At 36.2% G+C, this 23719-nt stretch overlaps 1 protein-coding gene across 3 annotated transcripts in view; it reads right to left on the minus strand.

The window, feature by feature from the left end:
• Positions 1-23456, minus strand: part of LOC139959059 (vacuolar protein sorting-associated protein 41 homolog) — a 24573-nt gene extending 1117 nt beyond the window's left edge. Inside the window, exons 1-23 of one of the 3 annotated variants that reach the window (XM_071956604.1) lie at positions 23299-23456; positions 21744-21964; positions 20134-20217; positions 19106-19180; positions 16433-16498; positions 15342-15410; positions 14226-14345; positions 12375-12524; positions 11358-11457; positions 10505-10602; positions 9840-9972; positions 9171-9286; positions 8677-8795; positions 8047-8224; positions 7572-7747; positions 6650-6788; positions 6026-6076; positions 5355-5547; positions 4367-4507; positions 2647-2708; positions 2247-2321; positions 1061-1160; positions 386-501 (exon numbers count right to left, since the gene is read on the minus strand). In XM_071956604.1, the coding sequence (XP_071812705.1) occupies positions 386-501; positions 1061-1160; positions 2247-2321; positions 2647-2708; positions 4367-4507; positions 5355-5547; positions 6026-6076; positions 6650-6788; positions 7572-7747; positions 8047-8224; positions 8677-8795; positions 9171-9286; positions 9840-9972; positions 10505-10602; positions 11358-11457; positions 12375-12524; positions 14226-14345; positions 15342-15410; positions 16433-16498; positions 19106-19180; positions 20134-20217; positions 21744-21959 (2577 nt within the window). In that variant the 5' untranslated portion in view covers positions 21960-21964; positions 23299-23456. Of the gene's footprint in view, positions 1-385; positions 502-1060; positions 1161-2246; positions 2322-2646; positions 2709-4366; positions 4508-5354; positions 5548-6025; positions 6077-6649; positions 6789-7571; positions 7748-8046; positions 8225-8676; positions 8796-9170; positions 9287-9839; positions 9973-10504; positions 10603-11357; positions 11458-12374; positions 12525-14225; positions 14346-15341; positions 15411-16432; positions 16499-19105; positions 19181-20133; positions 20218-21743; positions 21965-23212; positions 23231-23252 lie in introns of those variants that run through there. The other 2 variants (XM_071956605.1, XM_071956606.1) reach the window with 2 other exon arrangements.
• Between the last annotated feature and the right edge of the window lie 263 nt (positions 23457-23719).

The following is a 23719-nucleotide window of genomic DNA, read 5'->3' on the forward strand; positions in this document are numbered from 1 at the left end:
CCTCCTCCCCATCCCACACATCCTTCCCCACCCCACCTCCTCCCCATCCCCTACCTTCATGGAATACAGGACATGGAATATAGGACCCCTCCAGAATTGAAATCAGTGCTAAATACAACTAGCAACACCTTATACCAAAAAAGGGTAACACCCCATCGCACAAAAATATTCAAAGCCCAAATACTTGAACGGCATTCAAGTGAAACGTTGCAGTAGTAACATGAGAAAATCCAGGAGGACAGTGGAGTATACATTTACGCAATCAACTCTTTGATACCAACGGATCTAAAATGTGAATATGATAAAATTAAGATTCCTAACTTCAAGAGGAGGGTAAAGTCTAAAGAGTTTAGATCGATATTAAATTTTTATTATATAAATTTACCACGTTTTGATTGATGAGGCAATCTTCATGAAAGGCATGATGGCAAAAGAACACAACAACAGACGGATCGATGGAATTGAAGATTGGGCTGTTGCAGAAGTTACAGCTCTGAGAAACTGATTGGAAGAAAAAGGAAAACAATATAAAAAGAGGCAGATTTTAACCCTAATTGTCATAAGATTTTTTTTCAAATTAAAGTTACAGCAATAAGAGAAATGTTGGACATTAAAATATAAAATAAAAGTTGTGTCAGTGTGTTAAAACGTTACGTTGCAAGTTTGTTACAGAAGTCACCACAACGAAAAGATTGCTTCCAGGATAAGTGAAAGCTGAACAGAAATTTGGAAGAAAAAAGAAACTAGACTGCACCTTAATCTGTGATCCTTTGTTTCGAAATCTTGAAATTCGAAATTAATTAACAATTAATTCCAGATCAAGGCCACTGAACTGCAAACTTCAGAAAGATTTTGGCTCTGTATTATATGGAAGTGGGAGGGGGAAGAGGATTTTTAATTTTCCTGTTATGTTTTCCACCAATGTCAACCACCACCTAGTCCCCCCGCCCCCCTCCTAATCCACAGTGATTGGTGGTAAAAAGCTGGTTTCCAACATAGTTTGGATATTAATTAACATGTTAAGTGATTGGGTAGAAGGCTAGGTGGGGTGAAATTTTACCTTCCACTCTTAATCCTCTCTTCTGCATCTTGTTAAGTTTATCCATTAACGAGAAACAATCAGATACTAGAATGTTCTTACAACCATCTCGTAAAGATATCTACAAAAAGAATGAGAAAAATAAAATAAAATAAAATAAAATAAATTGATAATAAATTGGATTATAAATCATTCAGATGTAGAGATATAAATCTACATGACATTTTTCACGATTAAGAAATAAACAACTTAATCTCCAGCTATGTAAAGAGTATGAAATCAGTCTTTGTGTAGCATAAGGATCCATAAACTGGGTGACCAACTCTTTAACAGCGAACAAAAAGTAACATATCTGACTTTATTACATGACAATATTGTCTTTCACTTTATATACACTAATCACCTCAATATCAGTTAAATTGTCCCTTGATATTACCTTAAGAGACTATGCATACATGTTTCAACATTTATTCCTGACATTTTAAGAACCAGAAAGAAGATCTTTCGGGGGAAAATATTTCTTTTGGCATGCCAGCTTTTAAACCAACTGTACTGTACCCCAGGTCCATCACTCAACATAATAAGCTTATTACTTAAACATGTCTTTCCAATTGCCAGTTTTATATCATTTGTTATATTTAAAATTTGCAGAGGCCACTTCAGATGGGAAAATTGTGGATTTCTCTAACCTTAACGTTACCATCAAGTACAATATCAAATTCTGTGTATTGGCAAATTTTCCCCTCCCTTAGAATAAAAAGTCGTAAATCAGAACAAAGACAAATAAACATTTCCTTTACAGCCCTGGTATTCAAACTGGGGGTTAGGACCCTTCTTAGGGTCACCAAAATGCTTTAGAGGGTCCCCAAAATTTTGGAAGGAGAAAAACATTGTCAATATTTGTGGGGTTAAAAAAGGTGGAAAACTTGTGAACGTAAATGACATAAAAAGTTCCACATATAACACAATTTTGCAACTCACCACCCTTAATTATATCAGAAATGTCTTGAATGTGAGGGGGTTACCATCTCCCTGTAGATCCCCTTCCCCTGGGGACAACATCTACCACTGGGGGGTTGGCAAGATAAAGAAGGTGAACACTGGGGTCACAAACAAGATTGACTACCAGGGATTTTATAGCATTACTGTACACACACATGGACAATATTAAGATACCTTCTTTCCTGTTCGGTTTGTATTCTCTTACCTGTAAGTTATAATCTTGCAATATTTTAACTAATGAGTCTCTCAGGCCAGGTATCTCCATGCCTCCTTCAATTTTCTGCAACAAAGGGAGAATGAAAAAAATATTTCATATTCTTAAGTTAAAAAGACAAAACCTGATAAATGGCCTTGTAACACCACAGAAAATATAAAATAGTCATTGATATGTTCATAGCATCAACTCGGGTGTGACAGAATAGCCAACGGTAACACAGACAGGGAATGTTAACACGACCAGGGACTGTTAACATGACCAGGGACTGCTAACACGACCAGGGACTGCTAACACGACCAGGGAATTGAAAATCTATTGATCTTCATCTCTTGATAATGGTTCGGTGACAAAATGGTCGTTGGTATGTGCAGAGCAGCTATCAACTTACCCGTATCAATATGATAGGATCAACATGAGTTCCAATGTTGTTCAAAAGTCCCGTAATAAATACTGCAAGAACAAATGAAAAATATGATCAATTGTTACAGGGAATGAAGCATCAATGACCTTTAGGCTTAAAATGAAAAATTTGTTACTAATTGTAGTAATTCTGACATTGTCAGCTAATTAAAGACAACAGCCAAACAGGACAAAACACATTTAAGTCTAAGTGTTTAATTGGCCTCCTCCGTATAGACATACAGTGTTTCTCTATGTATCTCTAGGCTGTAATAAGAGAATAAAATTCATGATCAAAGTTTGCAAGGGTTTTAGATACAATAGTGAGTCCTGTTGCTTACGATCACAGACTACAATCTACATTACAAGTAAAAAAATTCTCAAAGTAGTTAAATAATATATATAATTACTATATAATTAATTACTATAAATACTATATAATTTTCCTCATACATGGACAATGGAAACCTCACAAGTGAATTTATAACACAATATTGAAAGTGCACAGAAATTATTTTCCAGTGAGAACAGTAATCGAACCGTTGACTGCGTGGTTACAAGCCAAAATTACTCTCGAAATCACTTCCCTGCTGCTCGTTGGGTTATTTCGAATGAAAATTGGGGGTAAGATCCTTGGTTTACAAGGTATGCAAGGTTTTGTGGCTTCACCTTGGCACCCCCAGCAAATAGATAACTTTACAACGACAGCCACCAATTAAAAGCTGATTAGCTCAGCTGGTGGCTGTGATTGAGAAAGGAACTTGTAACTGTTGAGGCCACTAATTTGAGTCTTATTCAAGCCAAGAATTTACTGTGCACTTTTGAAGTTAAATTTGCCTCTGGTTAAGATGAAGCAAAGGAGCACTTAACTACTTAACTTCTATAAGCTAATGAATTAATGAACTGTGGCTTAAAATGACATGCAAGACAAAGATATAACATTAAGGTGGATTTAGTAGGGTATCATTGTTAATGGTGAATAGCATAGTATCTAGTCATCTAAAGTAAAAAAAAAAAAATACCATTTTAATATCTTTTCTTTTCTTGTCTATTTCTATACTCAAATTTGAAGAAATGTTCAGTCTTCAACATTAACAAAATTCCAAGACGCATGAAAATTTGAGGTGATACCTGCAAATTTGAAGTTGACCCTTTCAACATAACCTTCCTCTTTGAAAAAAAAATGTCTTAACCATTGCTAATCTAAATGAACACGTAGCACTTCTAATCAATTACATCAAACATCCAAACATAAAGTAATGACTGCTATGATTTTTTTAGGTCTTTATCTCCTGTTTATTTCCCCCAAATTTCTTAACCATTGCTAAATCTGAATACGTAGCACTTCTAATGGATTACATCGAACACCCAAACATAATGATTTTGTTTGTGTGTTTTTTGTTCTTTATCTCCTGTTTATTTCCCCAAAAATGTCTTAACCATTGCTAAATCTGAACACATAGCACTTCTAATCAATTATATCAAACACCCAAACATAATGTATGATTTTGTGTGTGTTTTATTGGTCTTTTTCTCCTGTTTATTTCCCAATAATTTCTTAACCATTGCTAAATCTCAACACTATCACTTTTAATCAATTATAACAACATCCAAACATATTTTGTGTGTGTTTTTTTGGTCTTTATCTCCTGTTTATTTCACCTCTCCTCCCTTGAGAAAACATGTCAAAACAATCCGCATTTTCTCACCGGGTTTTTTGATGGAAGATTCAATCAAATCTTCCCAGAGTTCAGCATCATCTTGCTCCTTGCAGAAGTCGATTGCTTTATCTACGTCGTTCAGCTCGTCGATGATTAAACGCAGCGCCTGTTTTACGTTTCCCATTCGTGCTGTAAAGACGTGAAACATGACATAAAACAACTTATCACTTTTCTGTATTCTTCTTTCCTTTTTTTGGGGGGACCTTAAGATATCAATTATTTTAATGTCATTTACTATTTACTAAGAAAAATTTAAGAAGTTTGCGGTTCATAAGATTAATGAGTGGAGATACCTTCAGCTGAGGACAAAACCGGATATTTTGGCCGGAATTATCTTTAGAGCAGGTATCGTGTGTTGATACAACTTCAAGGATTACTTTGGGAGGTACGCACGATAAAAAAAGACAGTATCAACCAGGAAAAACATTCCATCAGACCAGACTACACAAATAAACCAGACCAATCCAGACTAACACAGGTTTGATAAGTTAAGTCTAACATATGGGACAGCAATTTATCTGAAGCACACATGTTATCAGTACATAGCAGACCATTCCAGACTACAAAAAATAGAACAGAACAGACCAGTGCAGACTTGCCCAGTCCAGTATATATATGCAGTCTAATAGGTGAGGCAGCATCAAAGATTATGTGATTGCAGGACAGATCTTATCAGCATATAAAGGGCTGGAGCAGACCATAAATATCAGACCACAGTCCAGACCAATTTAGGACAGCAGAGGTTAAACCACTCTCATACAGACTAGACCTGTTGCCGAGACAGACCAGTCTGGTACAGCAGAGGTTAAACCACTCTCATACAGACTAGACCTGTTGCTGAGACAAAACTAGCTCAGTCCAGATCGGTCCAGAGTCACTTCCCTCTCCCATCAGCCAGGATCAACGGTTAAATAATCTAATACTTCAACCGAGGTTTAGAGACATGACTATAACATATTGAACCACTCCTACGTACTGTACAGGAATACCATCTCTGGTACGTAGTTCCTCTGTTTACATATCTGCAGGGCTGTCTGTAATGGATAATGGTTGCTCATCTTCAGAAAGTGCATCATTTGGGCTCTGTCGTGTTCCGCGTAGAGATCGACGAGAAGCGCGTGGAGTTCGGTGTTCTTTTGTGAGTCTTTCAGGAAGAGGCCATGGAGGTACTTTAAAGAGAGACAAAACAGGCTCTTAAAAGAAAGTGACGATTTTGGCCTGAGTCCTTCAGGAAGAGGCCGTGGAGGTACTTTAAAGAGAGACAAAACAGGCTCTTGAAGGAAAATGATGATCTTGGCCTTCGGACATGAACGATTGAAATATACTTTGTAAAGTTAATTCATGCAATTTTCAAAATTGACAAATTGAAAAAACAAAATGGCAAAGGACTTTTGTTTGGCTAGCTTCAGTAAAAATGTTTGAATGAAGTTTGAATGAATAAAATGCAATTAATTACTTGAAAAGTGGTGACTAATTCATCTTGTAGCAGAGAAAGAATAAAACACCCACAACATGTTTTCTTTTGACGATGACAAAACTCCACAACAAAAATTGGTAAAATTGAAGAATGCTGTCGTCAAAAACTGGACAGAAAGACAGTACCAAATGCTTCAAAAACTAAATACTCTGTTTTAGAAGATTACTTACCAGGTAAAGAAATTTTCTGTGCTTTGTAAGCTGGTCTACCACAGATTTGATCTGAAAGACAAGACAACAACAAACTTAACAAATAATAACAATATAAAAATAATAAGTTAGATTATAAATAGTGCTCCATGCAAGATAACAACACCGTATCATAGATCATGACAGTACAGCAACATAACCAGATGAACTGTGATAAACTTTTCCTCAATCTTCCCAAATTGTTTCGAGTTCCTGTCCGATGCACCTGACATATACTGGCTAATCTGCTTGAAGAACTGAATAACAAGAAACCATTGGTTTATGGTCTAACATGCAACTAAACAGCATATACACAAAGAAATTATTATGAAACAATCGCTTATGAAAAATGGTTCATATTTTTATAGAGAGATAGTAAACTATACTAAAAAAAATTATTTAAAAAAAAAATTTAGGGTTATAATACAGGTCACACAGTAGTAAAAAACATTTCAAACTTGAGTCAAAGTCAAAATTCACAATTCTACTAAAAAAACTTCAAGGAAAGACAGAGCAAAACGTCACCATTTGCCGAATCCCTAATCTGTCGATGTTTGCAACCCTGAAATTGCAAATAATCTTGACGGAAGGTGAGTCAGAACTTACCGGAACTTTATCTGTATTATCGATCAGCAATTTCACGGCTCTGACGTTATCAAATTCCATCAGCATGACGATCTTGTCGTTCACCGCTTTAAAAAGGTTGTATTTGTGGATGAGTTGGAAGACGTCTTTGTGCTTTAATCTGAAAACGAGAACGTCCAATTTTAAAGAAGGCTGTGTCTGTTTGGAAAGAAACAACTCGGACTACATTTTACAAAAAGCTAATAATAATAATAATAATAAAAACAATCAAACATTGCATAAAGTCCTTTTGGTTTGTTGATGAAAGAAGCACAAAAGTCTCCACCTATATGCATATATACAGGTCAACTTGACATTAACAGTTAATTTTGTTTCACGTAATCAAGGAACACAAAATTATCACATGATATGCCAGCATACAGTTTAGGTAATTAAAAGTTATTTTGGTTCCCGTAAAGCAAGGAGCACAAAAACTTTTTTACCTTTGCCAAGAGAATGATATACAGGGACAGAAGAGGATAAACATCCCCAAATGTTCAATATCTGGTCTCAATTTCAAGATCCAACCCTTATGGATTTTAGGAAAAAATTAGAAGCCTTTCTGCTTTCTTTCATATTCAAATTTGGACTTTTGTATGATAAAGCCTCATTCCTCAGGTTTTTAAAAAACTTTCAAGTGAATCTACATAATATTTTGGAATTCTTAATATAGGACTACTTCTGCTATGAAACAATTAAAGCCAAGAAAAAAAAACACAAAAATTGAGAAAGAATTAAAAAGATAAATCGTCTAGCTGAAAGTGGTCATGTGATGTCACATCCGACTTGCTATAAGTCATTTTGTATAGAACGCCAGAAAATACTGAAAAACTGAAAATAAAGTCGAACTAAGATTTTTCAGTCACAAAATCATATTAGTTTCTCTGTTGTAATTTTGACTTACTTCAGATATATCGTCAAAGCCTTGTCGTAATGGTGGTCGTAGGAGTACAACTCTGCGAGAGCGTGGAGTAAGATGGGATTGTCCGGTAGGTCAAGCAGACGATCCTTCACAGCACTGATTATGGTCAATAGGTCGTAGTGATCCTGCGGCCAATCAACTATCAGCTTATGAAAGCCCTGCAATGTTTACAACGAAAAGTCAAAAAAGTGTTTGCATCACACTGACAATTGACTAACGATAAATTTGAACAAAAAATGTAGAAATTTGGGGCTAAAACTGGATTCCATCATATTTCATACCATCCAAAGAGTTTTGAAAAAAAAAAATCAAATTTACATCATATTCACGAAAACATTAAAGAAATGGTAATTTTACACAATTTTTTTTCACTATTGATGAATAAGATTATTGAAATAGCTAATTACTCAACTCATTCCATCCACAACACAAATCTCTATCATTATCTTCCCCTCACCTCTAAATCTTCTCTTTGCAAGAATTCATTCAGTATCATCTCGTATTGACCTTTGGGGAGGCGGAGGTCGCCCGTGGGTACGTAGGAGCTGATCTCACAGAGCTGATTGAGTTTAGCAAACTGGTAGACTTGTTGCTCCCACAATGCAATGTCCTTGCCCAGGACGGAAGGACATACGCTGCGGAATTAAAGAAAACCAAAAATAAAAATGACAACAAAAGATTTGTTGGACAAAACTTCAGATTAGTCAACTTTTGTTTGGCTTAAGAATGAGTCACTTTAAACTCTTCTTTATGTCATAGCAGTGATGAAACTTGTTGAGTGGATTGGCCGTTTAAATTCTAGGCCTTTAAATTTAAATGCAAAATTTGCCACTTTGAAATTTCACATTAAAAATTTCACCTGCCCTGATTTTCCCCTCCCCTTCCCACCTTCACCCCTCCTCCACAGATGAACACAATATTACTTTGTGTTCACTATTCTTAAATTGTTAACAATTTTTCTTTTACACAAGAGCTCAAATCAAGGTTTATGACGGTAGCAACTACTATGCAAGTTGGTAGCATCTGAAACAGAAGGGGTTAAAACGTTATTGAGAATGATTTAGTGTTTTGAAACTCTCTCTCTCACCTAGCAGCATTCTTGTATTCTTTCTTGGATATAAGATGGGCGATGTATCGGACACCAACTTTTTGGACATCAAAGATGTGGAGTGATTCTTGGTACTTTTTGGTATCTTCCATAGCTTCCTATTTGTTCCGGGCGAATAAAAGACGACAACAAAATTATCCAATGTGAAGAAATTTTCTATTCAAATGAGCAAATACATTTTCAAAGCAAGAAAAAGAAGGAATTAAGACTTTTGTACATATATACCACATACTACAACACTATTTGCATTTAGAATTTAACTTGCCTATGGTGAAAGAACATGAAAAATCTTTTTAAAAAAAATGGATGCCTTTTCAAAACACAAATACATCTAAGATGAGATCTAGACTATCAAATTTTCTGAGCAAGATGTACCTAGCCTAGCCTAATTAGCATATAAGAATTGGGGCTGTAGTTAAGGGTTTGTAAAACTGAATCAAATCCCTCTTGGTGCTTTGCCTAGCAAAACTGACCTCAAATCGATTGTTAGCCAAGAGCCACTCGATATGGTCATCTTTGTCTCTCTGTTTAGTAACGATGATGTCCAACGGTGACACGATGTAGAACGCACCCTCATCTGCCAGGTACTCTGTTTGAAACAAAGGGAAAAGTAATTTGTATTGTTATCATGTGACGAGGGTTGTCTTTTATTGTTCTCAATTAAGATGGACCTCTGAAACTGATGAGACTCTTTGTCACTCAGAAACAACTGATCTTCAAACTGGTCATCAGCCCAGCACCAAATTATTGCAAGAGGTAAAAATTTACTCGCACCCTTGCAAACCAGGCATTTGACTGCCGCACTGAATGTTGGTTGCCTCACTAAGACATTTGTCTAACAAATACTCCATTACTTTGTAGCATTTAAGAACAACCTGGGGTGCCAAAACCTCTCGGGAAAGATTTGCAACAAAATTTGTAAATTTAAATGTTTAATATAAACGCTAACACTTGAGACAAATACCGATAACCTTTAATCATAACTAATTTAATAAACTATGGTCTTTAATGATTTACATCGTGCACGAAAGATACCAAACCTGATTGTAGAGGGGAACAGTATTATTATGTGCTTCAGTAAAATCTCTACAAACTTTGTACAAAACCTATGTGATAACAGTAAAAAGCTAACTATGGCATACCCAAGCTGTAATGGCTGGGAGAGTACTTGTGGAAACCTCTGGTCGTCAAACAGTCGCTTGTAACCGTTTCAAACGCTTGACTGCTCAGTGAAATAATCTTCAGTTGTGGTCTTCTGCCTCCAACTTGTTGCCCCTATGAATGATATTAAAAAAAAAATATCAGACTTGACCTCTACTGACCTCCACCAAAACAATAGGCTTTTAGCAATTGATAATGGACAATTTAAAGGATTTGGTTGCAGTTTGAGAGTCACTTGGTTTGCCATCAGGTACGATTGATCAAAGCGATTGTTAATACGATGAATAATTGTCAAGAGATTTGTTTGAAAAACAAGAGATAATTTATTCTCCTTCAAAGCAAGCATGAAAAATTAGAAGAAAGCTACTACAAGGTAATAGCAGATGTCTTTTGAGAGAGCTGGGTGATGAGTGGAAGGTCACAGGTTCTCATTGCTGGTTAATCTGTCATTTCATCAAAGTGGTGATGGGGGAGGAGAGGAGAGGGGTGGGGTGGGGTGGAGAGAGGTGAGGGGTGGGGTGGGGGCGGGTAAGTCAAGTACGTAGAGCACAACAATTTCTCATCAATGTATGTAAAATAATTTGTTAGGGGAATGGTGAAACAAGAAATAATTCAAGGTCAGCTTTAAAGAAAATTTGATAAATACCTCAACGTTTTGCTCATCTGCTATGATTGCCAGGACGACCAGATCAACAGCAAGAGGAGCGACCCCACAGACGTAGAAATCGGTGATGATGTGGTATTCTAAAACCAAAGTACAAGAAAGCGTATCTGATCTATTAATTTTTTTCTCTTGAAATGGACAAAAACTCAACCGTCGTTATGCGGTAGAGATAACTGTCAACAAACACGTCCACACCGACTCTAAAATATTGAAGCTCTTAACATGACATGACGCCGGTCTCAGCATCAACACTGTAAACATTTGAAATTTGAAAAATATGAGAATGAAAACGAAGATCCGATCCTAGTGGTTCGATGACATCACAGATTTAGAAAAAAATGACAGTTCCCAGACATGACTTTTCAAATAGGTTTTTAAATATCTCCCAACTGGAGCAATATTTTGTTAGCTGTTAGTACAAGTTGTTCTTAACACAAATATCTCTGTGATATAAACTTAAAGATCATGGTTATGTTTTGTGTCCTCTTTAAATCATCATTTCTGCATTGCATGTACAACAAGAAACACATCAGAGAGTACGACGTCAAATGAAGTGATCAATTTCAAGATACGATGCCAAGTTATATATCTCCTTTACAAACCAAATAAAACTGTCAAAAACTTGAGGGCTTGACAATGTGTTTGTTGGCAGTTGTAAACTTTTGCAGGTTGCAACAAAGAACGGAAACCAGCATATCGATATGCAGTTACAGCAACTGTTATTGTATTTTGAATGCTTCTTTCTATCAAGAAATTAATTAGGTATGGTATCCTCACATGCATAAAAATACAAACTGTGACTTCTTTTCTTAAATTATACTTTTGTCAAACTCACGGATGACGAGTGATTTGCTGGGCAGGGTGTCCGGTTGGTCTCTGCGGGCATCTCTACGGGGGTCTCGTCGATCCTCTTGTCTCTTGACGACGTTGCAAATCTGAAATAAGAGCATCCAACGATTGAGGAACCGATAAGATTTAGAGGAATTGTGTATGTGTGAGGATGGGGGGAGTGTGAGGATGTGTGAGGATGGGGGGGGGGAGGAACTTTTTAGAGAAAAATGGCCTCTGTAAAAGAAATTAATATTGCAGTAGCAGACTTTATAGTAGCCATTTTTAGGATTGATGAATTAATTTTCTTTTTAAGTTCCTAAAGCCTGTCAGGAAGCTGCCTAACATATGCTGAAATGTCAACAATATTGTGTGTTATTTTACCACATGTCAGTGCTGGGGCGATGATTTCCTCTCACAAAATCCAAAATCTTAAAGTGACGATGGGGTTCCAGCAAAAAAGGCGTTATATCAATTATGTAATGTAACTTATTATGACTTTTCCAATTCAAAATCAGAGAAGTTTGACATCTCCAAATGGCATTTCTACTTTCCTTTCAAAGACATGATCTCACTGCCATGGGGATACTGACGGGTCTGTGTGCATAATAGTCTATTATGGAGCGTGGTGGCCAATTGGCTAAGGCGTTGGACTCGTGATCCAAGGATTGCTGGTTCGATTCCTGCCTAGTTCACTATATTGTGTCCTTGGGCAAGATGCTTTATCTCAATTGCCTCTCTCCACCCAGGGGTTAAATGGGTACCTGTGAGGTAACTTGTCATTGGGCGCAGTATATAACTGCTGCCGACTGGAGGGATTGTCTCTGGGACAGGTTATCATTGACCAGGGGTAATATAACGTCTGTAAAGCGCTTTGAGACCTATCGCTGGTATAAAGCGCTATATAAAAAGCAAATATTGTTATTATTATTTATGCAGGCTGCACACATGTGAGAGGTTAGTTTATGGATAGCAGGATTCGAGATGCAATGGATGATTATCCCGAGAAAAATCCCATACGTACCTTGATACTTTTGGCCCAACCAATCAGGAGAGTGCTTTCATTCTTCCAGCAGAGACTGCAGGGTACGATCTCCGGTCGGAGTTTCTGGTTGGGATCACGCTCTATGAATGATATCCTTCGTTTTTCGGACATATCAAACACCCTCACACCCTGTAAGATAGATCGGTACGTATACCTCATCAAATGACTTAACAGATTGAAAGCTATGGTCGTTTGCACCTAAGCTGGGTCCGACTACATCAGAGAAACGGGTGAAATTCTCTGCAAAATGTTTCACTGTACTGCCCTCAGTAAATCTATCAGAGCAATAGGGTTCTACTTTCTATGGTGCATACACACAGACCTATAGATACAAACCTATACAAATAGTATATTTGTATATAATACATACAAACCTATACAAATATATACAAGCCTATACAAATACTATACAAATAGTAGATATGGTGTATACACACAGACCTATACAAATCAATACAAACCGTTACAAATATTAATATATACAAATCTATACAAACCTATACAAATAGCTTATTTGTATTTACAAAACCTATACAAATATATATATATATACAAACCTATACAAAAACTATACAAAATAGTATATATGGTGTATACACACAGACCTATACAAACATATACAAATTAGACCCTGGACAAATCTAGTCCTATTGAAGGAGATATCAAAACAATTAAAATGGCATCTGTATTGGCCCCATATATGCTAGATAGACCAAAATTGGTCACCATTCTATCAAACTCTTATTTCCCTTCAGAGCATCCTACCTCAATGAGGTACTGAGTCATCTGGGAATCATAAATTTGGAGTTGAGGAACCTCAAAGAAAATAAAATTTGAAATCCTTTTTAAAAACTTTTTAAAATGATTTAGGAAGATAAATTTTGGCCAGCAGGGATATTAACACAGATATCACGAGGCTTTCAATTTGTGATTTAGCAGTGCCTCCTGAAAGTGACATCTCAGTTATCCCCTTTGGATTTCTGATTACTGTAAGTTAACCATTAATAGAATGGTGAGAGTAGCGATGAGGCCATGGAAAACGATGTCCGCTGATGTAAGCTTTCATCCAATTACTATAAAAAATGTAACACCACTTTCATAGATCACAATAACATCAACCAAAAAATAAAATTTCAATACGCATCTGTGATGTCTTTTTCTCCCGATTTAACATTTAGTCTTTGATATGAAGAAACAGATCAATTCCGAGAATATTCTCATGGAGGTATATTTTACTTTAATTTTATTAATTTTATTTCATAGTTGTTTCAAGTAGCTGTGCATCATCAGTAGTTCTAGCTTATTTAGAGACAGATATGACAGATTCAAAGCAATCCAAAATGGTAACTTGGTTTACGTTTTCAATACTATGGTGCTACTAATAACCACATAACAATTGTTTTCATTAGATCGTCAACTCAAATTCTATTTCATAGGTCAAAAAAACCTTGAATTTGCTTTGTGCATGTCATAAATACCAAAAAATATTGGAATAAATTTTTCAGGGTGACAAAATATTTAAAATTCTATTAAGTCTCTTAATGTCTTAGTGAAGTAAAAACCAATTGCGACCTTTATTTTGAAGAATGCTCATATGGTTTGGTAAAATTGTTAGGAATTGCTGAATAACATTTTTGATGTCAAATATCTTGTGTCTTGGCCAATGGAAGGAAATTCAAGAGGTGAAAAATTAACCTTTAAGAACATTGTTTGACATTGTTCTTTCAATAATGAAATGTTTCTGTAGGGTAACATTTTAACGGATCGCCTGTCTAGCCCGTGTGCGATATCCATAAATTGACCCTTCTGGATAGCTTTGTTAATACGAACCTGATCGTTGGCCCATGCAAACAGATCTCCGAACCACTGTATGTTTCGAATGGTACCTTCCCCTTGGTGCAGAATAGTAGATTTGTTCCTACCCAAGAAACCCTTCTCATGAAGAACCAACTATAAATGACACCGTATGAAAAAAAAATCTTTTACAATTGCAACAGATGGGGCATGGAGGTATTTTCCCAGTCATTAAAAACTGAACTGTGATAAAAAATAAACAAAATTTAAAAAATGAATTTACAACATATAACACATATAATGTATAATTCATAGCATGAATCACATGCATATCCTTCACCCCAACCTCTCCACAGACCAAAAATAAAATAAAGAAAGAAATGAAATAAACTAAAAGAGGAAGACAAAAAAACACAAGCAAGAATGAAGAACACACAACACTTGTTTGAGTTAGATCCTGGGATGTTGAAACTGTATTCTTCAAGTTTGCGAAGTTTTGGGAGGAATTACAACCTATGCTAAAGAGGCTGGAAGCTTTGTTACGTCTGTGAGAGACCAAAACCAAAGCAGGAGGATGGAAGTATGGACGTCTTTGAAACTCCAAATCAAGGTCTTCGGTGAGACTGATTCTAAATAAGTTGCTGTTCAACCACAAAGGGTAAAGCCAGAGTAAGAGATGCTTCTCACATAGATGCAACATTGCTGGCATCTGACATTTGGAGGGAGTGATTATTATATTTCTTATCTCGGTTGGGTTCTTTATCTGCTCAGCTGCCAATGGAAGGCTGGACTTGCGAGGCATCCATAACAAATCACAGTGGAGATCAATAGCAAGAACCATTCAAACAGTTCTATATATTTTTTGGGGGATAATTCTCGTACAATGCGTTGCTATGGAAACTGATCTGTCACTCAGACAATTTCTAATTTCTTGAATACAGATATCTAGAACTCTTATTGAGTGATCTATCATAAAAAATACAGTTGTGCTATATAGAGTAACCTTCAAGAAGCCCTTGACATTATTACTAATGTATCAAGTAATCTGAAAATCTTTTCTAATTAATGCCACAAAAATCCAATTTACAAAAGAAGAAAAAGGAAAAGGAAAAGGAAAAAAAAAAAAAAATCAGAGTTGAGTAGCTTTATTACCTTATCACCTCCAGTAACAAATTGTCTGTTGCTATTATGTTGAGAAAACCTTGGATCCAAAGCAACTGACTATAGAGGACGAGTGTAAAAAGGAGAAAAGAACGAAAGAACTTCAATTCTTAAAGTATGAATCAAGATTAATTTCTGTTGGGAAGGTTGAAATTATTAGGGCTGATACATGTAATATTATTGTTAACAGGAATAACTTTAGATGAAGATTAAGTTAGAAGCACGCGGGTTATTAATCCAAATTTAAGGTTACCATTATTTTTTATGGAGAAAGGGACACAATTGTCACAGACTGAGGGAAGGGTCTAAGTTGCTTATTCCCCCCTTGATTTGGGGGGGGGGAGAGGAATGAATTTTAAAGTAGGCCTATCAATGAAAATGGTACAAATTGTTGAATATTATAGATAGGAACTACATGTTTAATTTCACCAGGATTCTTAGAATATGTTCCACTTTTATCAGGCAAAAATAAACTTCCATCTGGACAATCTGTTTAGATATTAAGGCCATATAGGAAGCACATATCTATTATGTTCCTGTTTCTTCAGCAGTACTAAATGATGTTTTGATGATCTCAAAATGGCATTTAAAGTTTCCTTAGGAGGTAAATACATCTCGACCAACCTCTGCTGGCCTTCCGAGTATTATTGATGTATCAACTTTCCCAATTGACTATGACAGGTTTTTTTCTTGTATTGATAACTGATTTTTAAGCTACATACCTCAATTTGGCCTTTCAAGTATTTTTTATGGATGTTTCAACTATCTTAACTGATAAAAACAGAACATTTTCATTTATAAAAATGACAGCTACCTCAACTGGCTTTCGGAATGTTTCGGTTAGTGACATTTAGAGAACGTTAACCGGCTTTCGGAATGTAAATGGCACTGACATTACCTTTTACTGGTTTCCATCATTTAACTTTCTATCTATCTTAGTCTAACCAGAAAAAGGACCACAAGTTTTACTTTTAAATTCCAAATTAGTATTTACAGACAGGTGACTAGAGAAAATTCTTACTATCGTTATAGATCAAAATTAACAAAACCAGAAGACGAAAACTCCAGATCTATTCTCTCACCTTGATGGGACAATCAAAATCATGAACTTGGTTGTGCTCATCTTCATATAATCCGGTTATTGCCACCTGTCATAACAATTAATAATTAAAATTATAAAATTTAAAAATAAATTAGAGAGCTTGAGACAGTAAACCAAGAAATAAATGTAAATCAGTGCCCCCCCTCCTTCCCCTGAGATATTACTCATTAAATAACGTTGGACTTCATGCGGTCAGTTTTGGAAAAAAAAATTATTACATATTACTGGACTGATTATTACTGGTCTACAATGTACAAACAAAATGCTCAGTAGGTTTTCTGGAAGTCAACAAACTCTTTCAACTTAATATGATCATGAATTTACAACCTACTGAAAAAAAAGTTATTCATCTCATTTTTTCCGTAATTTTTTCATCCAGTTTCCATGGTTATTGTAATTGATCTTGTGAAAAGGCTGTGAAGTGTCAAAATGTAGTGAAAACTAAAGTTTACATATTCTAGATACTTTAGATCAAGTAAAGTAATTGCCTTAAAACGTCCAACCCTTACTAATACAAATGTAATGTTGATGTTGTACTTTGTAACATAATCCATGTATATAACCAATTACAATGTCATTATCTAGCAGCCTTGAGACACTACATCCTGTTATTGTAATAGTAGAACTTCCTGGATGTAACCGATACTAATTACCTCTGGCCATTCCTTCCCATATTTCTCTCTCTGGCCTTGTCCACATTCGAGAACGCAAAGGTGATAATGAAACTACCCGTGCGGGTTTGCATTGGAGAACGTGTGCTGGGTCAAGATGTAAAGCACGAACAGGGAAGCATTGCGCAGGTGTGAAAAGGTCACGATGATTGTTTACAACTTACTACAGCTGCATGCCCAGTTAATACACCTAATAGTACATCGTACATAAAGCTTTGCGATATACTGTGTTGTAATTGTACTGTGTACCCTCTCCACGACAACTACCTGTAGGCTGTTCACAAGGATCGTAACTTCTTCGTAAAATTTTTTAAATGATGATAGAAAAGTTTTTTTTTTTTTTTTGTGTCAGCAATTTTAGCATTATTGATGTCGTATAATAAGAACGGTTAGGTATCGAAGGTATGCAATGTTTCAAAAATCCATACAGATAAAAAAATTACCACTTTGTTAACTTTTGTTGTTGTGAGATGTATTTTTCTTCCGTGCAATGTATAAATTAAGGCAGGAAATTTGGTAATGACTAGACGCAAAATTCTCGAGCAAACTCGTTGAAAGCTGCAAAGGGTAATATAGCAGTGCCTGCATGCATGCATTCGACGCTTCCACAGTATCACAGGTTTCAGCTGTGAGCACTATACTGAGGTCCTCGCCTTTATGCATGTATGGGGATGTGACACATCGCTAACCGAGATCCTACGAGCGTTCACATTCCAATTTTGATCGCCCTTGCGGGGCCAGGATCCTCCCTGAAAGGAGGATCATGATTGCGTGCGGGGTCTGATCTTGAAGACCCAAGTGTTCACATTGCAATTTTGATCATCCTTGCGGGGTCAGATTCTCCTTGCATTTTCAAATATGAACAAGCCCTCTCTCTGTTGTTAATTATATTTTGATATCTATTTTATAATAATAATTGTTATACAATGGTGAGATAACTCTGAATATAGAAGTCAAAGCAACAACCTCTCCTCCATTAATCATCTCCTGTATCAAGCTGTACTTTTTGGTTTCCCAAAAGGTATAACTATAAGTAATTCTCACCGACCAAACTTGTGCGAGGGATTGCAAAGTCGGCAATGACTTCATTCATCCAACACGGCAGCATATAGAAACCTTATACTCAAAGCCGAAGCCAAAGTGAATTAATCAGGTCACACATCAGGTCTATTCATGCTTCAATACCGCCCTCATTATCTTGCGGGAAACATTTCATACTGCAGTTTTGATTATTTCTGGTTGTATGTTTGATAGAAAATGTTTTGTTTTCCAAAAAGTGTCCAAAGCAAGTTACTTTCAGTTTCAGCTGGTACAAACAGGACCAAAACAATGATAACTGTGAATACAGTTCTACATTACAGTCGTACAGTTTTGTAGATGAGTTAGAATCTAATTTACATATTATGAACATGGAGATATCCATTGGGGACAAGCGCTAGAAATAAACAAAATATACGCAAGGATATTGTCATAACAAGGAAAAACTATAGAGTAGTACTGATACATCTGAATTATGATGATAAACATTTTAAACTGCATGGCTATGGCTGGTTCTTTTTGCCAGCTTTTGTCAGAGGCTTTACCTAACAGAAATGAGGGCGAAGTAATAATTCCATTAAAGGCATTGAAGACTGCCCCCAAACCGCGTGCGGCCATCTGAAAAAGTTAACTTTCTGTTGCTTGCAAGTGACGCTACAAAATGCAGACATGTAATGAAACGTGATACCTTGTTATCTTTAGCTGGACCTGAAATGTCCATCGCTGTATCGTTTGTATACTGTGCTGTGGGTATTGACCGCAGCTGTATGTACTGACTGTACACTAGTGTCTAATTCCTAAGTTAGCAAGCTGTGTGTGTATTTTCTGGGATCTATGGTAGTGTCTAACACTTCTGTTACACCTCATTCGAAACTAGGTCAAATTACCGGCATTAGACGTTTCTTTTTGCGCGAGTCTTCACACCACTTTAATATTCTACTAACCTTGCCATCATCAGAACAGCTTGCTATATAGTCAGCATTGTTGTCCAGACTAAGTTGATTAACAGTTGTCAAGTGCTACAAAAAATAAATGTAAATTAACAATTGGTAAAACACATTTCTGTACATCATCAAATGGTATTTCTTTATCATTGAAATCTTTAGCATAAATATATACAAGCTAGAATAAGAAGAAGATATCTTGCTAGGATTGGCGCTCTAAGTTTAATACATTTACCTACAAAGGCTTTAGGTGGTAGATAGGCAGTTTTTTCCCCCTCTCTGTGACCTTCAGCATAAAGTAAGAGGCTACTTTATCTGCTTAATATCAAGTTCATAACCCTACAAATGGAGATGTAGGCTAATTTGTGGGTTATCTGTTGCAGTCAATTTCTAGGCAAATTTGATTTATATGGTACTGGTCACATGCTCCCATGATCCACATTTTAAAAATTGAGTTAATGAGTTAATGCATTTTTAGTTTTGAACGCGTCATGTGAGATGAGCATTAACTATTGAAGGGCAAAGAAATTATCTGCTAGCACTACATTCAAACCAGTGACATTAAAAGATTGCAAATCCTATACTCGACCAGCAAACATATGAAGATCCATATCAATCATGTGTATACCTGGTGGTACCAGTAAAAAAATATCAAAAAATAAATAAAAATTATACAAAATTAGCTTTCGGTATCAAGGACATGAATCCCTACATAAAGTGCAATGGGATACTTTTCTGAGAAATTTCCACTTTTTTTTTGGGGGGGGGGGAGGGGGGAGGTGGGTGCAAAGCATCATTTTATTATGACATGTACTACTGACTCAGACATGCTGGTACTGTGTCTAGACTATATCATTGTTTTAAAGAGAAGGCTATTAATGATGCAGAAGGATGGCAAGTTTAATTCTGTGCAAGAATAACTGAAGTGTTAATTGGGGGTACAATAGCATGACGGAGGTTATCATGAAAAAACTTTGGTGTTTGTATTTGATCGCTGGTGATACTACCATCAGAGAAAAACTACTTACCTTTGCAATCTCTTTATCTTCAATCTTGTTGCCCTGGTGATCTAGTACATGTACTGTACCCCAGTGTGTTCCAATAGCTAGGAACTGAGGGGGATAAAAAGAAAAGAAAAACAACCTTGTCAATCCTTATTTGCATTCTTAGACAAAATGAATGAAAGTGAAAACTATGTACTTTCATTTATCAGGTACTTCCCATTTTAAAAAGACAATTAATGTCCTAATCAGTGAAAGAAAATACCTAACATCATCTAATTTCAGTTACTGATCGCATTAAACTTTCATTTTAACCAGGGTCGCCGGAGGTCTGGCATTACGGTACATCTCGCCGGACACATGAAATGTCTTTTTCATTACCATAATGGACTGTTGAGCTTAACTACACAACCTAAGTTCAACCTATTGGCAGAATATCCTACAGCTAAAGTATTTAACTGTCTTTACCTCCGTTAATATATAAATGTACATGTACACATTTGCATTTACCACTCTGTAAAACAATTTCATTAATATTAATGACGTTCTCCAGCTTCATATAAATGTACATGTACACATTTGCATTTACCACTGTGTAAACAATTTCATTAATATTAATGATGTTCTCCAGCTTCATATTAAACTACAATGTTTTTGTCCTTAATTTATTTAAATTTAAGTATTAACATCATGATACATAACCACACAGTTACCCACAAGCAATACAACATGAACCATCTGGTGTCATCTAATACGTTAAGAGTCCTCCATTTGGATGTCATGTCAGGGGTTACCTACAGTACTTTATCCTGCTATGATCGAAACGTCAGACCCTCTTACTTTGACACATTCTCTTACACAGGCTCTTTAGTGGATAAGCAGTTTGCTAACAGTTTTTGTTTTATTTGAATTTATAACTAGTCTACAAACGGTCATTTTGTATGCATGGTTCCCTTCATTACTCATGCAAGTGTGCCACACAGTTAGAATGATCTTAATTTGGTCAACATAGCAACATCTTCATCTGAAATGGAAATGATAATAATCGACATACTGCATTCGTGAGGGACAAAATGAATTATAGAGGAGCAAAATGGGCTCTCAGACAAAGCGGCAACAGTTTTATGGCTCGGCCCTAAAAGCATGAACTCTAGCGGGAAATGAGATATCTACAACACGTAAAGAAAACTAACTTCATTTTAATGTGCATAGACAGCTATTAAACTTGTTGGTAATATGGTAACCATTATAACTATACACATAAGATTCAAAACTATTTATAGCCACGGCATTACTTGATTTCCACATTCTCCAAATTCTGTTTAGCTTTGTGGGCTCATGAACCAAGTTTGGACTGAGTGCAAACAGAGTTCCGCATCTCAGCAGCATTTGGTAGCAATTTCAGCCGTGGTGCACTTACAGATTTACTTGACAAATTAATAAGACGTTCGCTCTGACACATATAAACCAATCTGAAGGAGATTGAAATTAGCTGATGATGGTATCTAAATTCCGAACCGAAAAGTATTAACAATTTTGTCAAACTAGTTAGAAGGTGGCAGATTAAATGTATATTAATGACCATTCTTTGAATTTCTAGCATATATGGCGTGATTACTGATGACCTTTGACATTACTTTTGTATGGACAGCCATGCAGCTAGCGGCCTCTTTGTTTAGAATCTCCTCCAGCTTGTTTTGTATCCTCTCATACTTCAGTTTTGGTTCTTGGTCAGAATCGGAGTCATCCTCTTCTTGGCTGTCATCTGTTTCGTCTTCATCTTCTTCATCGTCATCATCATCCTCCTCCTCCTCGACATGTTTCAGATCTTCCACGACCAACTGCTCAGCCATATTTTCTAAAATAACAATTTCAGTAACACAAAAATAAATTAGGGTTATGAGGCTGCCTGATACAGAAGCAAAAACTGTATACGTCATCCTCCTGAACACCATTTCTTGTTGATTCTTGATCATTTTTTGCAGACATGACCAGAGGACACAGGAATTGTACGTGGGAAGTTTTCTTTTCTTTTCCTCTCTAAAATATGTTTGGTACCATTCACTCCTAATGTTGTATAACCAGAGAGCCAACATGCTTCATGGTGATTCCTTGCCACATTTAAGAAAGCATTTAGACTGTGCACACAGGGTTCTAGTAGTTAACATCACAGGTGGATCAACATACCAAGTATGAAGTTCATTTAATATAGTTACCTTTGGAATTATTCCTTACAAACCATTGACCTCAAATAACCTTTGACCAAGAAGACACTATTTAGTATTTTTGTGCTCAATAATGGATTCTGATGAAGCTTCATTCAAATTTGAGCTGGGTCTCCTAGGATATTTTCAGAAAACTGGTTGATTTGACACAGAAATGCAACTAATGTATGCAGTTTAGAAACATGTGCAACATAAACAAAATATGGGTTTCTAATTTTTTTAATTCCTATACTTGCGTTTACTGAGTTATGTCAGGCCAAACTAACAAAATGGCCTATAGCTTAACAAATATTACTGCTTGGCAATACCACATTGCTTTGCTAGCCAACCAAAAATAATTGAGTAGGCTAGGCCTATGCTGCCCTTAACCATACTATAGTCTAGTGGTAGTAATATATATATTCTTAGGCCTACCACTACCAGTACTACTGTGCAAATAAGAAACAGTCTCTAAACTGTAAATTCTTTAACTTGCTTACACTGTGTTCTGTCAAGCCTAATTTAATTGATAGGGCTATATCTTATCAAAATGTTACACTTTGGCAAAGCCAGGCTGCTCAGCTAGTCAACCATTAATACAGGAGTCAGCCCTTACTCTAGTCTAGATACAGCCTAGGCTAAATAGGTTCTATACTGTACAGGCCCATTCACCATGTACTTTTAACAACATTTTAACAGTGGTTCAACACTTGAGTTTTTGAATATCAGTAGTATGATACATAATGTCTACAGATCCACTGCAAGATTTGCTAACGTTTGCCTAGGCCGAATACTGACGATTCTTGACCTCGACTAGGTGATATTAAGCCTAGGTTTTGCCAAATTGACGTGTTACTGTGTTGTTACAAGTGTTACATAGGACTGTTTACTACAGAAGTTACATTGGTAGGAATGCAACGGTTGAATGAAGAGATAAATCACCAAGAATGAATATATTTAAAAAACAGCACTATGGAAGTGAGCTCACGAAAACTCTAAACGCTCCCAACAGTTCGTAGCAAGACAAGAAAGCATTCGTCCAAACGTTGTTCAGAGGACTGCCCTTCAGTATACTTTGCTTATACAAAGTAATGTAACGTTCTCAGTCGTTTGCTGCAGCCTAGCGATGTATGATGTTTTGATCGTAAATCATGTGGGGTCACGTGAAGTAATGTTGACATCTGTCATCCTAATTAATGCTCATAAATATTGATAGTTTACAATTCATCCGCAATGCTCTCTTTTTTCATGATAAAGATCGACAAGGTGGATTTTCTTCAACTGAATGTGAGATTGTTTCTATTTTGGACTTAATATGTGTCAATGTCTATTTCTGCGAGAAGTTCCATCGCATCTAAGGTCTGTAGTTCAATGTTGCAGTTCGTAAGTAGGTATATATTGTTTTGCGT

This window comes from Apostichopus japonicus, chromosome 18, assembly GCF_037975245.1.
Source record: "Apostichopus japonicus isolate 1M-3 chromosome 18, ASM3797524v1, whole genome shotgun sequence".
Lineage (NCBI taxonomy): Eukaryota > Metazoa > Echinodermata > Holothuroidea > Aspidochirotida > Stichopodidae > Apostichopus > Apostichopus japonicus.